Source organism: Polyodon spathula, chromosome 26 (genome assembly GCF_017654505.1).
Source record: "Polyodon spathula isolate WHYD16114869_AA chromosome 26, ASM1765450v1, whole genome shotgun sequence".
NCBI lineage: Eukaryota > Metazoa > Chordata > Actinopteri > Acipenseriformes > Polyodontidae > Polyodon > Polyodon spathula.
In genome coordinates, this window is record NC_054559.1 from 7,048,158 (window position 1) to 7,069,572 (window position 21,415).

The 21,415-nt window shown below is 41.5% G+C and overlaps 1 protein-coding gene across 1 annotated transcript in view; it reads right to left on the reverse strand.

Moving 5' to 3' along the window:
- Positions 1–1,311: 1,311 nt before the first annotated feature.
- The window catches only part of LOC121300593 (calpain-15-like), a 78,654-nt gene continuing 58,550 nt past the window's right edge, over positions 1,312–21,415 (reverse strand). The window contains exons 3-12 of the mRNA XM_041229197.1: positions 18,234–18,442; positions 10,094–10,277; positions 9,463–9,686; positions 8,937–9,062; positions 8,661–8,813; positions 4,289–4,450; positions 3,186–3,415; positions 2,680–2,840; positions 2,084–2,262; positions 1,312–1,580 (exon numbers count right to left, since the gene is read on the reverse strand). Of these exons, the coding sequence (XP_041085131.1) occupies positions 1,403–1,580; positions 2,084–2,262; positions 2,680–2,840; positions 3,186–3,415; positions 4,289–4,450; positions 8,661–8,813; positions 8,937–9,062; positions 9,463–9,686; positions 10,094–10,277; positions 18,234–18,442 (1,806 nt within the window). The 3' untranslated portion in view covers positions 1,312–1,402. The remainder of the gene's footprint in view (positions 1,581–2,083; positions 2,263–2,679; positions 2,841–3,185; positions 3,416–4,288; positions 4,451–8,660; positions 8,814–8,936; positions 9,063–9,462; positions 9,687–10,093; positions 10,278–18,233; positions 18,443–21,415) is intronic.

Consider the following 21,415-nt stretch of genomic DNA (forward strand, 5'->3'; position numbering starts at 1 on the left):
AAAGTACACAACGACTCAATGATTCTGCGGACTGGACTAAACTGGAGCTGCATTTCTGAATGTCTACCTTGCTGTATACAGCTTTGAGCTCAGTGCTACCGTACGTTACTTCCAGAATGCCCCCCACCCCCTGAAAGGCATACTTTCAATACTTCAAGATTTACAGTGGCTAGAAGCTGCCGTGTCTTTCTCTATATTTCGCAGTTGACCTTCATTCGTCATAAAGTCGACATTCATTTACACGGTTGACCACCAATGCCAGCAATTAGTCATCATCCATAACACAACCAATGCCTTCTTCAGTGTCTGGTACCTCAAAAATATGCAGACTGGTAAATTATATACAAATGGTAAATAACATCACACCTGTTTGTTGTAGCTATTGGGTTATTAAGATTATTAAAACATGTAATTCAAGTTTGAAAGTCGCACTGTAGATTGCCTAATGCGGTTTGTGCCACTTCCAAAAAATCAGTCTATAAAAGCCCTCTGATGACTCAATAAACAAACTGGTTGACCTGCCTCTGCATCACAGATTTCTCCAGATAAATAATCTTTAATTCGAGTTTAATAAAATAGATATTGACCTCAGTTTTCACCTTATACTTTGGGCAACAGTTTTCCATTTTAAACCTCAACTCCAGTCAATATTACTACAGTATACACACACCGATGGTTATAGCTCTTTCCTGTATTAGACAACTAATGGAGCCAGTGCAGACCCAGACCAGACACAAGACAAAATAAACCTCCACCTGATCCAGAACCACCAACAGTCTCCATGAGGCTTTCGCATCTTTCCCGCACTATATGAAGAACTTAAGTATGTAAAAAAAATAACTAAAAGGTTATCAGCATAATAAAAACAGAAAACAGATAAAGTCTTGGTTTCCTTTCTTAAAATTAAGTTTTTAAAACCACTAAATTAGCACACAGGTACTGTATTGTATTGCAGGTTCAAAAAGCAGTGTGGTACTGAACCAAATATAATCCAGTTCTGTTTGTGAACTTTGAAGACCCCATTGCCACTTACCATTATATCTCTACACCATGCCACCTTAGTTTAAAAGAGTCATTATGAATAAGGATAGGACATCCCATAAAAAAGACTTATGTTGCCCCAGTACAGACAGCTACAGTATACTTCTCTCTTTTTAACTCCCTTTTAATTTCTAAGCAGCTACACTCCTCAATCCTGTAATGGCTGGAGTAAAGTCGCGTGGCTCTCTGAAAACAGCACAGAAAAATGTGCAGTGCAAAAAAGGGGACCCAAAAAATATTTGGCAGGGTTAAAAAGTGCTGTTTTCCGTCTGTAGCTTCCTGCTATAAAAGTGTGTCCTGTTCTGGCACGGTGTGTTTTCTTGTTTTTGTTGCCCCTGTGCGCGCGAGGCCTGTGCTTCTGTCATAGTGGCCGGGGCTTGTGCAGTCCTTCAATGTCCAAGGTGAGCTGGGGGCTGTGTGTGCCCTTGGTCGGGGTCCAGTCCCCCAGACAGGCCTGTGCTGCTTTCCTGTGAGCCAATCTGTGCGTGATGGAGAAGCCAGCATTCCCTTCCAGTTGGGACAGCATTACAAGTACCTGTCTGCAGGGGGAGACAGACAGAGAGAGAGAGAGTCAATTGGAGCGGTACTGGAATCAAAAGAAACAAGTATTTAGTAACATTATCCCCTTTACAATTACAAAATTAGGGTTTTCAGTATTAGGTCAGGGTATGGAATGGGTTACCTAGCTATATTGATGCTGAATAATTGGGATGCCAATTGAAACCGGTTTGATTTTGGACTGTCTACTGCAGAAGGAAATGAACACGACCGATTTCAAAGCTGTTCCAATGCAGTTCAAATGGCAGGCCCATCCTGAAAGCTTTGAGTTCAATCAGCTACCAGGAACCGGATGAGCACTGATGGGCCAAATGGCCACCTCTCATTCATATGTTCTTATCATAAAAATTGCACACGTACAGGACTACATATTGTCTACTCTCAATAACGAGACAGAGCGACGTCCCCTTATATTGTCAAACTGATACTGATCATTGACTTGTATAATGGCAGTCAGTCCCTGCAGCAGCGTGTGCCGTGTTACCTGTTGAGAGGTGGGACACTGTCAATGGTCTTCAGGCTGTCCCGCGTGGAGACCACATTGAAGCTGTCAGTGCAGTCGCATGACACGTGAAGGTAGTATTTGGGGTGTCTGTTCTCCACCACCACGATCAGACCCGCCCAGCCGTGAGTCAGGTAGTAACATGTCATACCCTCCCGACCCTGCAAAAAAGCCAAAAGGTTAAAGAATCAGAAAATAGCATTAATAACAATGTCCGATAACTATCACAGGTATGATAATAAGACTCCCACTGCATAGCTGTTTAATCCATTCCTTAGTGTAATAAGACAAACCTCCGCTTGTCACCTATACGCTGTTAGTTAAGATTGTAGTAAAACCTGGAATGGGTAAAAGTGCTATGCAATAGGAGTCTTATTTCCATCCCTGTATTATATAGTCAATATTTTCAAACTGCTGCAGTTACATGTTTATAAGTTATAAAGTTATGCACAAGTGAAAAGATATGATGTGCAAACTTTTGCTTGTAAATGTTGGGAACTGTGGTCGGGTTCTTCGTTTGTCTCAGCATCAGTTTGGAACAGTTAGGCTTCAATCAAAACTGAACTTTGGATACGTACCTCATGCCGCTCCCCCTTGTTCTCTGTCAGCAGGATGATGGCGTCGGCCAGGGTGGTGGGAGGGGCTTCACTCTGCTCCACCATCACCTGCCGCGAACTGTAGATTGCCAGGATGTACCCTGGGTCTGGGTTGGGGCGCCCACTGCTGATGGGACTCGATACTGCAGACACAGGGAGAAAATGGGGTCAGACAAAACCTGCACAGCCTGTAGCGTCTTTGTTTTACTAACATTTAAAAAACGTGTGTGACTTCAAACAGGGAAAAGTAAGAATTTACAACTAGATATATATGGACAGCTCTGAATACAATTGTTATGAAGTAAACAGACCTTGTTTAGCATGTAAAACACATATACATTATATATACACACACACACTATATATATATATATATACACACACACACACATATATATATATATATATATATATATATATATATATATATATATATATATATACATTACACACACACATTACATTATTCCTTATGCACAGGTACTCACCCGGAGTGAGGGCAGCCCCGGGGATGTTAATTTGCCAGTGGTTGAAGGCACAGCAAACCACGGCATACTCCCCCGGCTCCAGCATCACATCGCAGCCCACAAACTTCTTGACGGCGCGCTTGCTGTGTGCCAGCAGCCGGCCAAGGCTGAGCTTGTTGCCACTGCTGAAGGAGGCGCGGAACACCATGATGCACAGGTCCAGGAGGTGACTGTCAGCAGTGTCGGAGCGCCTGGGGAGGGGCAGAGGAGGAGCCAGCAGGTTCACACAGCACTCCCGCACTAGCACACTTGCATGTGAACGGGGATTGGTACTGTAGGTTCTATGAATTATACAACACTAGTGTGATGTGACTCTCGTACTAGTTAAAATGATTGTAGCTGTAGTTGTACACATTTTTCCCGCCATGCCCATCCATTCACACATTTATTACAACACCTCAAGATTTGTCATTTATATCCTTTATAAACCTGCCTGTGTGAAAACCTAAGGATGTAATAATTTAACTTTTTTTGGCCAGTAATCAGAGATATAGAAACAATAGACACTCATGTGAAAATGTTTAAAGTAGGCATCTTACGGCTTTGTGTTCTTCTTCTCTTTCTATTTTAAATTAATTGCATGTGTGGCCAATTAAAATCATCAACTAAATTAGACAAATCACTAAGTTTCCAAGATTTTCAGTTACAGTGGTTTGACTTAATTTGCACAACAGAAGCATTGTTCTAATAAATGTGCACACTGTTGTAGGTCTCAAAGAAACACAACGGTGGTACTACTACACTAGGTTCAAGAAATCTCTTTTTGTAAAACACGCTATCAGATTATCTTGCACTTCCTGTGTCATTTCATCTGTTGAGTGAAGTTGTCCCGCACCGTTAGGGTCTTCTTTCCTCACCAACCAGCGGCTTCTGCCAGTGCCAGTTGTTCTTTTATTTGGACTGAGCACAGCTCTGGATAATAACATTGTAAAGCTACAGAAACATACTCAGTGACAAACATTTTGCCTGCATGTCACGAAGACACAGCCTGTCAAAGAATAGTATCAGTTTCTTTAGTATCGCTGTACAGCAGCCAGTTGTTGTTCTTGGTTACGGTTCCTTACCGGCTGCCCTCCTGGAACAGAGCAAACTCCAACGCAGTGCGTTCCAGCACGGTCAGTGATGTCACCGTCACAGGGCCACTCGCTCGAGCAGGGAACGAGCCCTGCACACGCACTTCCTGCCAGTCTGAGTGGATCTTGCAGATATCCACAGAGTCAAAGTACCTGAGAGGGAGGGAGAGGGTCAGCACTCAAACTACACAGGCAGATTCACTGAGCATTGTGTCCATTGACAATAGTTCACCACTAGATTGATTACACTTCTTTTAAAATATCTGAATTCTGTATTAGTTTTGTGATGAGAAATGTTAAATAATGGTTTTTTAATTTTTTTTTTAATAATATCATTTCATAGTTTTCTAAATGTGCACATTATGTATTTGAAAGCTTTTGTGAAGAGTCTTCACTTTTTTTGCTACTTGCTTTTGAATAGTAAATTGTTCTCAATGAATCGATTGTTGTTAAATGTGATTAGGGAATTGGTTGCTGATTGCATCTGTACATATTATTATTATTACTGTACTTCACAGATAGATCTTTTACATGAAATGCCCTAATATTCTTGTATTACACTTAACTGGCAAGGCTGCACTGGCTTTCCAACACCACTAGAGGGCAGTGCATGTTATCAGACAGGGATAAGGCAAAGGGTAAGGGTTGCTAGGAGATGGAGCTCACCACTGCATAAAACACTAATTAAATAAACAGCAACAACCTACTAAACCTATACAACGCCTACTGCAAATACATCTCACAGTACTTAACAAAAGAAACACACACACACACACATTTACAGCCTTTCAGGTGAATCACTGAATACTAAAGAAAACAAACATGTTTTCAGAAGCAATAAAGTTAGGTTATTATCATAACCCTGGTTCCCTGAAATATAAATTTAACCATTACCGTATGGGTGTTTACCTCCTAAAGACCCGAAACCTGAATAAGACATATGAAAGCTGCTCGTAGAACCTGTGACACAGTCATGGCCTGCCCCCGAGGGCACAAGAGCACTGCGGTCAAAGACCCTTTCAAGTAGGAAATGTAGCCATTACCGTATGGGTAAGTGTACCAAAGCTGTCACAAGAGCAAGACTGCAAAATAACTGGAACAAGTAGCTAGGGCTAAAAAAATTGAGGGAGATACTCACCTCTATGTCTGTGTTGTAAGGGTCGACTGAGAAGCCATCCTTGACACTCTAGTTGCAAAACCAAGGTTTTCAGGATCCAGAACATTAAGTCTGTAAAACCTAGTAAAAGGTAGGGGGAGTAGCCCACACGCTGTATTGCAAATTTGCTTGGCATGCACCCTGTAATAAAGCCCACGAAGTTGCCATGCCAGTGGTCGAATGGGCTCGCTCATAGGCAGTCCTGACTGTATCTGCTATCCATGTGGACAGCCTCTGCTTAGATAGCGAGCAAGAAAGCCACTTTGAGTGATAAATATTTCAGCTCAGCTGAATGCATGGGTTCAAATGGAGCACCATGTTTAACCTCCAGCAAGGAACATCCTTCACAGGCGGTTGAAGACTCCGAGCCCCTTTCAAAAATTGCCCCATCAGGAAGTGAGCTCCTGGGAAGACCGAGTCAATTTTGACATGGCAAGCTGAAATGGCTGCCAATACTTTTCTCCAGACACAGCGGGAGCAGGGAAAGCGGTGGGAAGGCTTATAACATCTGACTCGGCCACTGTTGTGCCATGGCATCTATTGCCATTGGGTCCTTGCCTCCTCTTATGGAGAACCAGAGGGGACAGTGGGTTGATTCCTGGGAGGCATGAGACCTATCTCTGCTCTCCAGAACCTCTCCCAGACCAGGCTTACCACCTCAGGGTAAAGCCTCCACTCTGAGGTGCTGAGAACACTGCTGCTGAACCAGGCCTGCAGAAGGTGCACGTGCAGGAGATCCAATGGAATGGTCTGGGAAGCTGCTGCCATTTTTGGAACGTTACTACTGTGAGCGCTCTGTTGAGCTGAAAGAGCTCTAAACAGGCAGATATTCTCTGCAGTCTGTCACCCGACAGAGTGGACAGCACGGATGTAAAGTCCAAGCACTCTGCTAGACAGGAGGCTGTCTGAGAAGGTGTGAGCTGGCTCTTCGCATGATTCATCGTAAGGCCCAACCGTTGAAGGTGGTTGGTGACAAGTTCTGTGTGGGTTAGGGTTAGGGTTAACCCGCCTGTGCTGAAGACTGGACGCAAATGAGCCAGTCGTCCAGACAATACCTTTTTGAGACTCAATGGGGCCAGGATAGCTTCCATGCACTTCCGGAAGGCAAAGGGAGCTAGGGAGAGGTCAAATGGCAAGACAGGGAACTTGTATCCTATTCCCTGAAAAGCAAACCGCAGGTACTTCCTGTGCGCTGGTTTTATGGGGATGTGGAAATAAGTGTTGGTATGGTACTGGGTCAGTTCAGTGACTTTAGCACAGGGTCGGAACGGTACCAGGTCGGTGATTTTAGCACCGGGAAGGTACAGTACTGGAGCAGCACCGGTGCGGTTATCTCAGTCCCAGTTCGGCACCGTGTCAGGAACGGAATGGGTCGTGACCTCGGTACCGTACAGTACGGTCCACTGGTTCGCAGTTACCACAGGTAGCAATGTACAGGGATGCCCACCTGTACAAGTCACTGGCAAAACCACTCGGTCAGTACTCACATGAGACGGAGGGAAGCCTGCTTGTTAGAATGAACTAACAACCTTCGTAACGGTGATACTAAATCTGTCACCAAAACGGCATCAAGATACTGTGCAATCACAACCGGAGCAAGTACCTTGGTCTTGCGCAGCGCTGCGGTTAGCCCAGCTGCTGCTCTAACTATATATGTGCCGTAGCACCACATTGCAGACAGGGCTGTGCTTAGTCTCTGTACAAACAGAAAAAACACAATGAGAAACACTTCAACAATATACAGTAATTTAACAATTACATAAATAATATGAAACGTCTCACCATTTTAGCCAAAGACAAAATGAGAAATAAGTAACTCCAGAGAGAGCTATTGCAGCCTAAAGGGAGATCACAAAGTCAGCCGACTTACGTTACTTGATCCCTGGGAAGGAGAAACTTGAGCCGCTGGCTTCACGTGGGGCACAAGGTCGCAGTGGGACGTAACCAGTGTTCCCTCTAAGCTTTTTAGATACTGAGAAAGTTGCCATTTTGACTGAGAAAGGGTAAATTATCAGTGAGAAACCTTTGGCCATGCATTAACCCTTTTAATATATTTTTGTTGCATTATACAATTTTGTAACAATATTCCAACACAAGTATCTCAACAATTTTACAGTTTACTTTAAATTTAGAATGCGGTGTTTTGCCATTGTTGCCGTCTTATTTGCTTTCTTATTCTCTATGCGTTTGACTAGCATTATGATATTTAATCGAATTGACTCGTACACGATCACGCGAATTACAGCAAAACTTTAAGAACACTATCCCACCATCCTCATATAGATAATCAGATTTTCGACAAATGCTCTGATTACATTTTTACCTGTTTCAAATTGCTTGATTTTTTAAATGGTCGTTTTTTAAAAAGGAAATAAAACAAAAACCGTCGAAGTGTGAGTATTGTGTATATACCAGAGTATTGTGTAAATACCAGAGTATTTATACTTCTAAATAATGCAGAAATATTTAAATCAATTATACGACGAGTTCAAAACTGTAAAGTTCATGAGCAGCAGCCTCTATAGAGGCAGAATCGCCAGACGCCTGCTTCGCCCACCCTGTACCTGTAGATTTGCTGGTGCCGAGCGAGCTCTGCACTAATGTGACATGCATTTTTACACAGGGAAATCAGAGAATCAGCTGCAAGAAAGACACAAATACTCTTATGTTCATACTCTGCAGGAATGCTTTCAAAATGACGCTTACCCTGAGATGGTGGAGAATCAATTTGCGGTTGATATTTATGATAATAACTTATGAAAAGTAGTAAACTGAGTGCGAAGGTTGTTGCCAGTTACTGCAAAAAAAATTACGCATTTTAGTCTTAGAGGGAACATTGGACTTAACAAACAACAGGTTGAAATGCACAAATATGCATAATTAATAAAACGAATACAGCGATTATTTTTCATATCACATATAATATGTGTAAAAACACAACACATGCAAAATATATAGCAGAAAAAGTAACAGGTACTTATCTGAATCATTTTTTCTTGAAAGGAAAAATGGCGTTGAGGTCTGTGACCGCAGTGCTCTTGTGCCCTTGGGGGCGGGCCATGACTGTGTCACAGGCTCTACGAGCAGCTTTGATATATCTTATTCAGGTTTCAGGTCTAAACACCTATGCGGGAATGGTTACATTTCATACTTGAAAGGGAACTGGTCTGGCCAACTTTGTTGAGGAGATGGTCCGGCTCCACTTACTTGATGAAGTCTCCATACTCCATCCAGAAGACTCCCTCACTGCTCCCGTGGGCCATGAGCTCGTGGCGGAGGTGCTGCGGCCAGTCGGGCCACTCGTCAGACCAGCTCCCATTCCATGAGAAGCGCCCCCAGGGGTTCCGCAACCTCAGGAGCCTGGGGGGGGGCAGAGAAACCACAGTCACTCCTTCACTGTTTTTACAATTTAAATAGGCTTGCTCCTTTTCGGTTAAAGAACGTTCTCCGTCTGCTTGCCTACATAGGTGCTGCTACCCTTACCTGTAGCCCTGCACATCCCTCACGTCCAGTATAGAGTAGGCATGGCGAGGCCGAAGCCCCAGGCTCTCGTACACATTGTCATCCACCTTCATATTGCCTCCTCCACACGAGGCACCCATCAGGAAACTGTACAGGCAGGAAGATACATAGAGAGAGACGGGGGCAGAGAGAGCACAGCATGAGACAGGACTACAGACCACACTCCAGGTTTCACCAAGCAAATACCGACCTGGCAAAACCATCAGCGCCTGCTTCTAAAGGACATAGCCATCTTCTGTTTCCCCCCCGCCATTCTTTTTTAGGTGACTGTATTCATATGTAGATTTTTTATTGTTACATGTTCCTTTTTAATATTATAAGGAATCATGCAAATCCAGCCTGCCATTGCTTTACACACTGAGGTGAGACCACCTGCTTTGTGTCTGGGATTAAAAAAAAAAAAAAAAAAAAAAAATTTCAAAAAACAAAAAATGTCAGTTGGAAGTGTGTTGACAATGGGTTTGCCTCAGCTCTCTCCCAGACTCACCCTGCCTCCTTGGAGCTCAGCATCTTTGCCCAGATGAGGTCTGTGTCAATGGGCTCCTCTCGTGGGTTTGTGGAGCTGACTTGCAGCATGAGGCTGTCACAGGGGGCTCCGGTCAAGGTGGCCAGGCCCTCGATGGCCCGGCCGGCCTGCAGTGCGAAATAGGAGCCGTGGAGCTTGGCCAGAGCCTTCTCGATGAGAGCCACCCACAGCTGCTTCCTCTGGGCCTAAAAACAACACCAGCCCCAAACAGTGAACAAGTTCAGCTCTGAACCCTGCCTCCAGTCTCATCACACCTTCCTTTTATCCCATGTTTGCAATCATTCTGAGTGGCTTATTACAAAGACTTGAATACTGTGTATTTTTCAATCTTTGATAAGTCTGTGTTAAGGTGCTTTGACTAGGAGATCATAAGCTGCTCTTCCGTTCTAGTTGCCTGCCACAGACACACGTTATGTAGGCTATCAATCAAAGTGTCTTTAGATTAGTAAAACAGTAAGATCTATTCAGTGTTATTTAGTAAACAATGGGTCTGATTTAGGTTAATGGGTAACAGACGTCAAAAGTACATTAATCAAAAGGATACAATTTGGGGTATCCATTGAAAGATCCTGAAGCCCTGTCACTCACTCACCTGAGAAAAGAGGAGGTACCCGTACTCATCGCAGGGCAGCATGTCGTCCACCAGCACAGTGATCCAGGTGCCGTCCTTACACAGCCTCACCTGGTACGCCCCCTCAGAGCAGATCACACGAGTGATCATCACCCTCTCCACCAGCTCGGGTCTCTCTGCTAGCACAGCCAGTGCACTGAGGAACCTGTGAAACCAGGTAGGATACAGAACTCACACAGAGCACCACAGCGAGTACATAGGACTCACACAGAGAACCACACAGCGAGTACACAGGACTCACACAGAGCATCACACAGGGAGAACACAGGACTCACACAGAGCATCACACAGGGAGAGCACAGGACTCACACAGAGCACCACACAGGGAGAACACAGGACTCACACAGAGCACCACACAGGAAGAACACAGGACTCACACAGAGCACCACACATGGAGAACACAGGACTCACAAAGCGAGTGTACAGGACTCGCACAGAGCACCACAAAGGAAGAACACAGGACTCGCACAGAGCACCACACAGAGCACCACACAGGGAGAACACAGGACCCACACAGAGCACCACACAGGGAGAACACAGGACTCACACAGAGTACCACACAGGAAGAACACAAGAACATAAGAAAGTTTACAAACGATAGGAGGCCATTCGGCCCATCTTGCTCGTTTGGTTGTTAGTAGCTTATTGATCCCACAATCTCATCAAGCAGCTTCTTGAAGGATCCCAGGGTGTCAGCTTCAACAACATTACTGGGGAGTTGATTCCAGACCCTCACAATTCTCTGTGTAAAAAAGTGCCTCCTATTTTCTGTTCTGAATGCCCCTTTGTCTAATCTCCATTTGTGACCCCTGGTCCTTGTTTCTTTTTTCAGGCTGAAAAAGTCCCTTGGGTCGACACTGTCAATACCTTTTAGAATTTTGAATGCTTGAATTAGGTCGCCACGTAATCTTCTTTGTTCAAGACTGAACAGATTCAGTTCTTTTAGCCTGTCTGCATATGACATGCCTTTTAAGCCCGGAATAATTCTGGTCACTCTTCTTTGCACTCTTTCTAGAGCAGCAATATCTTTTTTATAGCAAGGTGACCAGAACTGCACACAATATTCAAGATGAGGTCTTACTAGTGCATTGTACAGTTTTAACATTACTTCCCTTGATTTAAATTCAACACTTTTCACAATGTATCCGAGCATCTTGTTAGCCTTTTTTATAGCTTCCCCACATTGTCTATATGAAGACATTTCTGAGTCAACAAAAACTCCTAGGTCTTTTTCATAGATTCCTTCTCCAATTTCAGTATCTCCCATATGATATTTATAATGTACATTTTTATTTCCTGCGTGCAGTACCTTACACTTTTCTCTATTAAATGTCATTTGCCATGTGTCTGCCCAGTTCTGAATCTTGTCTAGATCATTTTGAATGACCTTTGCTGCTGCAACAAAGTTTGCCACTCCTCCTACTTTTGTGTCGTCTGCAAATTTAACAAGTTTGCTTACTATACCAGAATCTAAATCATTAATGTGAGAATCATAATTTGAGAATTAATCTTTTGTGCGGGACTTTGTCAAAAGCTTTCTGGAAATCTAAATAAACCATGTCATATGCTTTGCAATTATCCATTATCGATGTTGCATCCTCAAAAAAATCAAGCAAGTTAGTTAGACACGATCTCCCTTTCCTAAAACCATGTCGACTGTCTCCCAGGACCCTGTTACCATATAGGTAATTTTCCATTTTGGATCTTATTACAGTTTCCATAAGTTTGCATATAATAGAAGTCAGGCTTACTGGTCTGTAGTTACCTGGTTCAGTTTTGTTTCCCTTTTTGTGGATCGGTATTACGTTTGCAATTTTCCAGTCTGTCGGTACCACCCCTATGTCAAGAGACTGCTGCATGCTCTTGGTTAGCAGTTTGTAAATTACTTCTTTAATTTCTTTTGAGTACTACTGGGAGGATCTCATCCGGCCCAGGGGATTTGTTTATTTTAAGAGCTCCTAGTCCGTTTAACACTTCTGCCTCAGTTATGCTAAAGTTATTTAAAACTGGATAGGAACTGGATGACATGTGGATCATGTTGTCAGTATCTTCCTTTGTAAAAACTTGTGAAAAGTAATCATTTAATATATTTGCTCACATAGAGCACCACACAGGGAGTGCACAGGCATACATAGTCACATATTTCCTGTTGTTTATTATATTGACAATATTGTAAGAAGGCATGTTTATAGCTGAAAAGGTCCACTGTGCTATTCTGTTTTAAGCATTTTATCTCAGTCTGAATCCGCGGGGAAAAAACAAAACTGTGGACATTTTAAGTAGATATCTGCCAAGTGTTCTGCGAAGCATCTTACGTGTTTAGTATTTGTATTAATAATGGCTTACAAAAATGTAAATCAAGTAAACAATCACTTCAAACCATTTATGTGTGAAGTACTTCCAATTAAATGTATCAAGCACTTTGTCAGTAAAACCTTCAGAAACAGTCAAGCAAAAATATCTCATCACATCGGAAGATATTTCTTATTGGGCCACATAACTACAGTCTTTAATTAACTTTTTGAAGGCAACAAAACATCTATTACTTTAACAAGACTAGAACCAAACAACTAAGTTATATATTATCATGATAATAATTATGATGACAATGCAGCTGCACAATATAGCAAATCTGTGGAAGACTGAATTCGGTAGGAGTCTGAAAATTCCGTGATTTCCACGATAACTCCATCATCCTCAGGTTTGGACTGCCTCTACTCATAACCCTTATATAATTTTACTACGGTAATGTGCAGGTTTCCCATGCTTTTCTCATGGTTATACTATGCATTTACTGTGGCTTGCTGTTTTTTAATATGCTTTCCCATACCTCTTTGTACTTTACAATGGAGAAAACATGAAATGTTACGAGTAGATTGCAAAACATGACGTGCACGTGTGACGATACAAACAACCCTAATTTTTTGTTTTTTAATATGCTTTCCCATACCTCTTTGTACTTTACAATGCTCATCTAAACGTTCACTACACTATTGCACACTGCTATGTTTTTAAAGTTTTATAAGGGTTGAAAACATTTGTTTTATACACGGACTGGCTGAACAATGAGATTCCCTGAGTCTGCAGTACATAGAATAAGACTGACAAAGTCAATCTTATCTAATCCTTTTCAACCACTTCTTAAAGTATTTTCTTTTGTTAAGCGCCCTGAGACAAATGCTTTTAAGGGCGCTATATAAAATAAAGTTTATTATTATTATTATTAAAGTAAAACATTAGTTTGAAAAATGACCAGCTGTAACTGTCTTACTCTCTGAAACTGCGAAAATAAATATTGCCTGTAAATTCCCTTTATTTAAAAGCAATTGAACCCCCCCCCCCCCCCCCAGCATTCACATGAGGGCTGTGTTGCGAGAGATGCACTCAATTCACTTTATTTAAAAAACAAATCTCTCAGCAGGGTGCATTATGCCTACATTTCCTTTTTGCTAGCAGCTTTAATAAATATTGCATCAAAAGAAAGGCTAAAGTATATTTAGAAGCCCTAATGGGAAAAATAGATCTGACTTTTAATGAATGCAGCTGGGTAATGCAAATGTTGTACACAGCGGATAGCGTCCTTCTTGTGACAGGGTACTCATGTCACGTGTGTGGGTAACCGCTCATATGCAGGACAGAGAGACATGGAAGTTGAGTTGAAACGCCGGCACAGATGCGCAGGCTTTATTAACACACACAAAAAGTATACCAGCAATGGTAGCACACAGAGGACATATACAGGAGACTGTACAAAAGGCAAAATAAAACACAGTACAAAAACTACAAATAAAAGTTGCAACAGAGGGCGAGCGCTAGCCTTACTGAACGAGGCGTCCTGCTCCAGGAACCTGCTACACTACGTAACCCTCGCTATACATTACTTGGGATGAATATCCCCTAAACTAACCTACTGATGAGCCGGTATTCTTACGACGACTGCTGCTTCTTCAAAAAGCCTTGCCTGGGTACTGCCTTCAAGCACCATGTTGCAGTTTCAGGGTTGCGTAGCTGTAATTCCTGCAGAGTGGACGCTTTCCTCCTAAGTGTATGCAACGCCCCTCTGTGTAGCTTGCAGTGCAGTCGCCCAGAACAATCCCCACCGGATGTTTTTATGTTGACAGACACTCAGTCGAGACCCGCCCACCTGCTGGTCGAGACAATCACTCGCTGCCCTTCCTTTCAACCAAGCCTAGTAGGCAGCAAGTCTCAATTGAGCGTCCGTCTATAAACAATCATTCAATTAAACATAACAACTCCAAAAAAGCACACACAATAAATCCATTTCCATACAGAAATAACGACAACACTAATTTCCTCACGTGCAGGGCAATCGCGCTGCTACACTCCTATGGACCCAAATCCTGAATACTGTATACAAAAGCTGCTTTCTGAGCCAGTGACAGTCACGGTCCGCACCTGAGGGCACAAAAATACTGCACTCACAGATATCAGCGTCATTTTTCCTTCAAGCCTGCTGCAATCATGGACACAGTGACCTTGAAGTTTAATGGTTACATTTCTAATTTCAGGGAACCAGAATAATGACAATAACTCAACATTCCCTTTCAAGTACAAAACGTAACCATTACCGTATGGGTGAGTGTACCAAAGCCGTTGCAGGGGCAATATTGCAGAACAACTGGAATGCTACAAGGCTAAGCAAAGAGGCTGCCCTGTGCTATATCATAGGGAACCCCAGTAACAAGTAGCTTGGGTGAAAAAATTGAGGGAGAAACTCGCCTTTATGCCTGTAAAGGTGGACTAGGAAGCCACCCTTAACACTCTATTCGAAAACCAGGGTTTTGAGGATCCACGACATTCCGCCTGTTGAACCTAGTTACCATGCTCCTGGTGGAATGGGCAGTGAGCTTTTCTTAGGGGGATATGCAAGCTGGCCAGCTCACAGGCAGTCCTGACTGTGTCTGCTATTCATTTGGACAGCCGCTGCTTTGACAGGGCTTGACCAAAGTTCTTCACCCCATAGCAGACAAAAAATAGTTCGGACTACCTCATCCTGTCAGCATAGTGTTGGTACAGGTGCAGTCCAGGATAGCGCCAGGACTGTTGCAGTAACCTCGGCCTCGGTTCGGTATAGGTCCACCGGGTGGCAAGTACCACATACGAGACTGAAGAAAGCCTGCCTGTTAGCAAGTACTAACAGCATTCGCAATGGTGACGCTAAAAGCTGTCACCAAAACCAATGTAAAATAATCCATTGTAAGAATCAAGCAATCTGCTTATAAGGATTATTTCAGGGCAAACTGACTACATGTGATAAGGTACTTGATCAAGTGCAATGACGTGTACAGCCAATAAAGCTGTTTTTGAATTTGAATTTGATCACATCTCGCGTGATTAGGTAAGCAGCATGGATAGTGCAATGATGCAGGAAACACTGCATTGTTTGTAATCAAACGTGACTGCGCCATTGCATTGTGCAGGTATGTTTTTTTGTGTTCTCTGTACGTGAAAATGTACAGAATGCACACTCATTGAATATATTGCGATTGAGTTTTATCTTTTAAATAAATGTTTAGCTTATGCTATATTCTTTGATGTCTGATATATGGGTTTAAAAATAAGAACCGTTCCAATTATTGCATCTAATTGTAAAATGCTGACACCTCAGCACAGCGTTGATACAGGTTCCCGTCACCTCTCTACATTATTCACACCTGTTGTTCCACACCGGGCATGCTATATGCAAACTGTTCATTATTTATCTCTCAAGGGTTTCTTATGGTTATTGTATTATTTGCTTATTTGTATGGGTTATACACATGTGTACCTAGCTCCATATATTAATAGGAAAAAAACAGTTAAATATTGCACGTGAAGTATGGAACCGTGCTCTCCCTGCCCAAGAAGTGAGCGCTCTGCGCTCCCTGCCGACCCTGCAGCACTACATCCCTGTTAAGGACACAATTCTTTGTCTCCTTTCTTTGGTTTCCCCAGCGGCAACTGAAAGCACTTTCGAAGCAGTGGAACAAGAGAATCGACATTATACTTATTAACTTACCCAGGTAGAAACTTTTGTTGACCTGAATGTTAGTGGTTGCTTTTGTATGACTTTCTCAGTGGGTTTAGTTCATTTCCACGGCTACCAGTCGTGTCCCCTTAGTTTGACTCCTCACTGAACCTGCTTTGTATTCTGAAGAGAAGCCTCTGCAGGTTTATTCCAGTCATGCTTAGATGCATCAATGTAATTAGTGTTATTATAACACTATGTTTATCGAATCTGTCTGGTAGGAGTGTGCTGATACTTGTACTCGTAATAGCCTTTAATAAGTATTTATTGGCAGATATTAAATAAATAAAAGGAAAATATCATTCCAATTGGCTTTTAAAGTGTGGAAATGAATTGCCATTGATTGGCACTCAATTGTGAAGGTGAGAGAAAGACAGCCTATCAACACATTAATGTAGGTGTTTATTGAATATCTTCCAATACATACTTCTTAATAGGCAATTGCATGTACAAGTACATGTTTCTGTACATCCCTACCGTCCAGTCTGCATTGTGCTTGTTCAGTCAGACACCTGACACAATCTGATTGCTTTGGATTGTTACAGTGACATCACTGAGGGGCCAGGGGACCATAATGGTAACCCAATACTTGGGACTGCAAGACAAATTAGAAGTTTTAGGAACTTTTCAAAACAGTTCAAAGGACTGTCATATGAATCAATGAAACACTCAGAACCAGTGGGAACAACGGCACATTCTTAAAAAGATATGGGGGAAGTAAAGCATGCCATTGAAGCTACTTGTTCTTTAACACTGTCATTGTATTGCTTTTTGTAATTCATAAAAAATACAATGTATAACATACATTTGTTTTGAAGCGATACTTTTTCTTTATTTCACTTGCTTTTTGGGCTTTCCTTGCCTTAAAAAGGACATTGAGCAACAAAATATATACACTGAACAAAAACATAAACGCAACATGTAAAGTGTTGGTCCCATGTTTCATGAGCTGAAATAAAAGATGCCAGAAATTTTCCATATGCACTAAAAGCTTATTTCTCTCAAATTTTGTGCCCAAATTTCTTTACATCCCTGTTAGTTAGCATATCTCCATTGCCAAGATAATCCATCCACCTGACAGGTGTGGCATATCAAGAAGCTGATTAAACAGCATGATCATTACACAGGTGCACCTTGTGCTGGGGACAATAAAAGGCCACACTGGGTTTATGGTATGGGCAGGCATAAGCTACGGACAATGTACACAATTGCATTTTATCAATGGCAATTTGAATGCACAGAGATACTGTGACGAGATCCTGAGGCCCATTGTCGTGCCATTCATCCACCGCCATCACCTCATGTTTCAGCATGATAATGCACGGCCCCATGTCGCAAGGATCTATACACAATTCCTGGAAGCTGAAACTGTCCCAGTTCTTCCATGGCCTGCATACTCACCAGACATGTCACCCGTTAAGCATGTTTGGGATGCTCTAGATCGACGTGTACGACTGCGTGTTTCAGTTCCCGCCAATATCCAGCAACTTCGCACAGCTATTGAAGAGGAGTGGGACAACATTCCACAGGCCACAATCAACAGCCTGATCAACTCTATGCAAAGGAGATGTGTCGCGCTGCATGAGGCAAATGGTGGTCACACCAGATACTGACTGGTTTTCTGATCCAGCCCCTACCTTTTTTTTCTTTTTTTTTTTTTTTAAGGTATCAGTGACATATCTGTATTCCCAGTCATTTGAAATCCACAGATTAGGGCCTAATTAATTTATTTAAATTGACTGATTTCCTTATATGAACTATAACTCAGTAAAATCTTTGAAATTGTTGTATGTTATGTTTATATTTTTGTTCAGTGTATATTTTTACACATCCCAGACATTTTTACATTTGCTCTTATATTTTTTACGTGTTTTTTTGGTTTTTAAATGAACTGATTGCATTTTGCCTGTGTAGTATTGCTTTATTCTTTTGCTTCCTAGACCTGAGAAATCATGTGATAAAGTAACTTTCAACTTCTGGTAACGTATATTAAGCAAAGGAGATGGTGGGCTAGTGGGCTCGACAACTGAATTGTGAGTAAAAAAAAACCCAAAAAACATTTGCATAACTCACCAGCAGTTTCCCAGAAGCCCCTGCATGATGTCAGAGGGGCGGGGCGTGCAGAACACTGACCATTTCAACCCGCGGCCCTTGAAGTTACTGCAGTTGATCTCGTGGGGGCGGAGCCATTTCTTGACACGCTGCTGCACACTGTCTCCCTCGGGAAACCCCACTGAGCGCGGGCCAGGGGGGAAACTATCATCAACGAAGTTCACAGCATTCTGGGAACAGGCGACAAGAGCTAATAAGAACACTGCATTTACACATTGACCAATTAGAAGATGTAAAGAAACAGTCCCCAACTCTCCATCAATCTGGTCCCCTCTATACTGTAACAGAGCCCCTGACTTTCCCTCAAGCTGTACCCATCTATACTGTAACAGAGCCCCTGACTCTCCCTCAATCAGTACCACTCCAACTCTTCTTCAAGCTGCGCCCCTCTATACCTCACTGTAATACAGCCAGCTCTCCTTCTATAACCCTCGCCCCCTTTAATGAAAACTGTCCCCCGAGTTGGCATCACTGAACCACAGACTGGAATGGATGCTGTTCATTAACTACAATCATTCCCGAGCCTGGAGGCATGGTGAGTATTGTTTATTTATAAGGAACTATATAGAAAACAGTAAATATCTTGGGATCCCTGAATAGTCTCCTCTTTAAAAAATATGCATATTTTAATATTTTAACATATTTTAATGATTAAGCCATCTCACAACTGAAGGGATGGACAACTGTTCTCAATTTAACCACAAAATATGTTTCTACAATGATGACTGCCATGAATGATCCCACATTGAAGTTTGTACAGTCTAGGCAGCCACCATTGCAGAAACATGTTTCGAGGTAAGATGAAAAGTGACTGTCTCACACAGTTATTATGCACATAGTGAATTGATAAGAATTGATTCTGCACTGGGAGTGAATTGATAACAATTGAGGTACCCCTGCACCTGTGGTGTGGATTTTTTCATATTAGGGGTGGGCTGGTACAAATTTCCATGGTATGACAACCGTCAAAAATATATATTGTGGTAAGCTTACTATCACAGTATAAATCATGCAAGTTATAAAATGAACACTTGCTAAAAATGGAGAAATACTGCAAACTACTTTGAAAATGTTAGTCATTCCCAAATATTGTGGCATTTTTTTTTTTTTTTTTTTTTTTTTTAGAAATCACACTTCCTTTCACGTTATCTTTTGGCTATTTTATATTTGAAAATCTGAAAAAACCTGAAAAATATCATTGTAATTTTAACACTGTTTCTTGTCAATCGGAATTTGAAAGCTTAAAACAAACATTTTACGAATACAGATTATTATTTAAGAGAAGAGAACCATTAGTAGAATACAGCAATCAGTTCATACTAAATGTAAATAAGCTGACTGCATTGCATTTAGTCGAGTAATGAATAAGACAATATTACTGTAGCTTTTATCAGGGAACATGAACAGAGCATTAACCATTGCAACTGTAATTAAAATATTTGCGGTGCACCAAACAGGAACAATGTCAATATCGTAACACACCTAACATGTGGTAAACCACAAAACTGGTACATGAACTCATCTATTCATCAATACCAATATATTTACATAACCCTGGTTCCCTGAAATAGCAATGTAACCATTATGTATGCATGTTTATCTCGTAAAGACCCTGAAACCTGAATAGATGTATCAAAGCTGCTTGTCAGAGTCTGACAGTCATGCCTGCCCACGAGGCATTAAAAGCACTGCATGCACAGAACTCTGCATCCTTTTTCCTTCAAGCCTGCTACAATCATGGACACAGTGAACATGAAGGTTAATGTAGGGTTCATACAGTTTTTCTGATACAAATTTCAAGGACTTTTCAACGACCATTTTGACAGTTTTGAAAGACTTAATATAAGGAGTTTGACATTGTTTTCAATGTTGATAACTAATAACCATCTGTAAAAATAATGGTTTTGCCTTTTTTATTGAACTGTATAATAATAAAAATGTAAATGATACTCGCTTTGAATGTAGATAAGTTCTGGACCAAAAACATTTCTAATTCAATAACACTTAGTCAGTTTTGGTAACTATACCTGTTTCATTCTAAAAGCAGTACAACAATTCAGTGTTTTAATCAATGTCAGAAGCAAATGTTCAAGAATTTTATGTCTCAATCATAGGCTTCTAACTTTGTTAAAAAGTGGGCGGCAAATGGAAGGACTAACTGTGAAGAGACAAATGAGAGGAAAATGCACTGATTTATTACATTTTTTTTTTCAATTAAGAAGCTCTAAGAAACCAAGCAAACTGAGTAATTGCAAACCTACAAACTTGACAGGTGTTTCAGCATAAAAATGTTCAATGTGTACTTACTGATTAAAATGACTTACAACGATAATGTAACTGCTGCTAGTTATCTCCGGCTAGTTTTAAAATATTTATATTTTTTATATTAACGACAGAGAAAGTCATATAAGCAAAAATATTTTAAATTAGCTTACGACTTCAGGTGCCTTTAAAGTACGTTGACACTGGCTTAAGGTTGGCAAGTGTCTGGTTTTGAACAGGGCACCCAGTTTTAAGGGAATTTGTAGCTTGTACGATCAGAACCACCGACAGGATATCAAAAGTCCGCTCCTCGCGAATCTTGCTTACTCACATTTCATTGCCGTTTGGTTATTTCCATCTCAATGAGCCGGTCCACTGTGCAAATGTTTATTTATTTGTTATTATCATCATCAGTCTGTTAAGTTTGAGAACTACACTGAAATGTATTCTGCGTTATTCTGCGGGATCCGACTACAGCGCATCTACTATCTAAAGAAAATCACACACAGCACTCCCCTCCGGATTGCTTAGCTTGCATTCTTGCATTCTCTGGTTTTGTGATCAGCACAAGCCCGACCATGACCCCACCCCCCAAGTAACTTAAGTATTTTTTATTACATATTTTGCTTAGAGATGCATGTATAAAAAAAGCGTTATTCTATGACCCGAAGGATCTTACAAAATATTGATGTTTGGGCAGATTACAAGACATTGTTTCACCTGAGTGATTGCAATGACATAATACACATTTATTCTCATGGTCTTTATAAGCATTCATGGACACTACTCTTGATTTACTTTCTCAAAATAAATATTTATAAATAAATGAACAGTTTTTCATTCCAATATTATCTGTAATAGGGAAAAAAACCAAACGTATC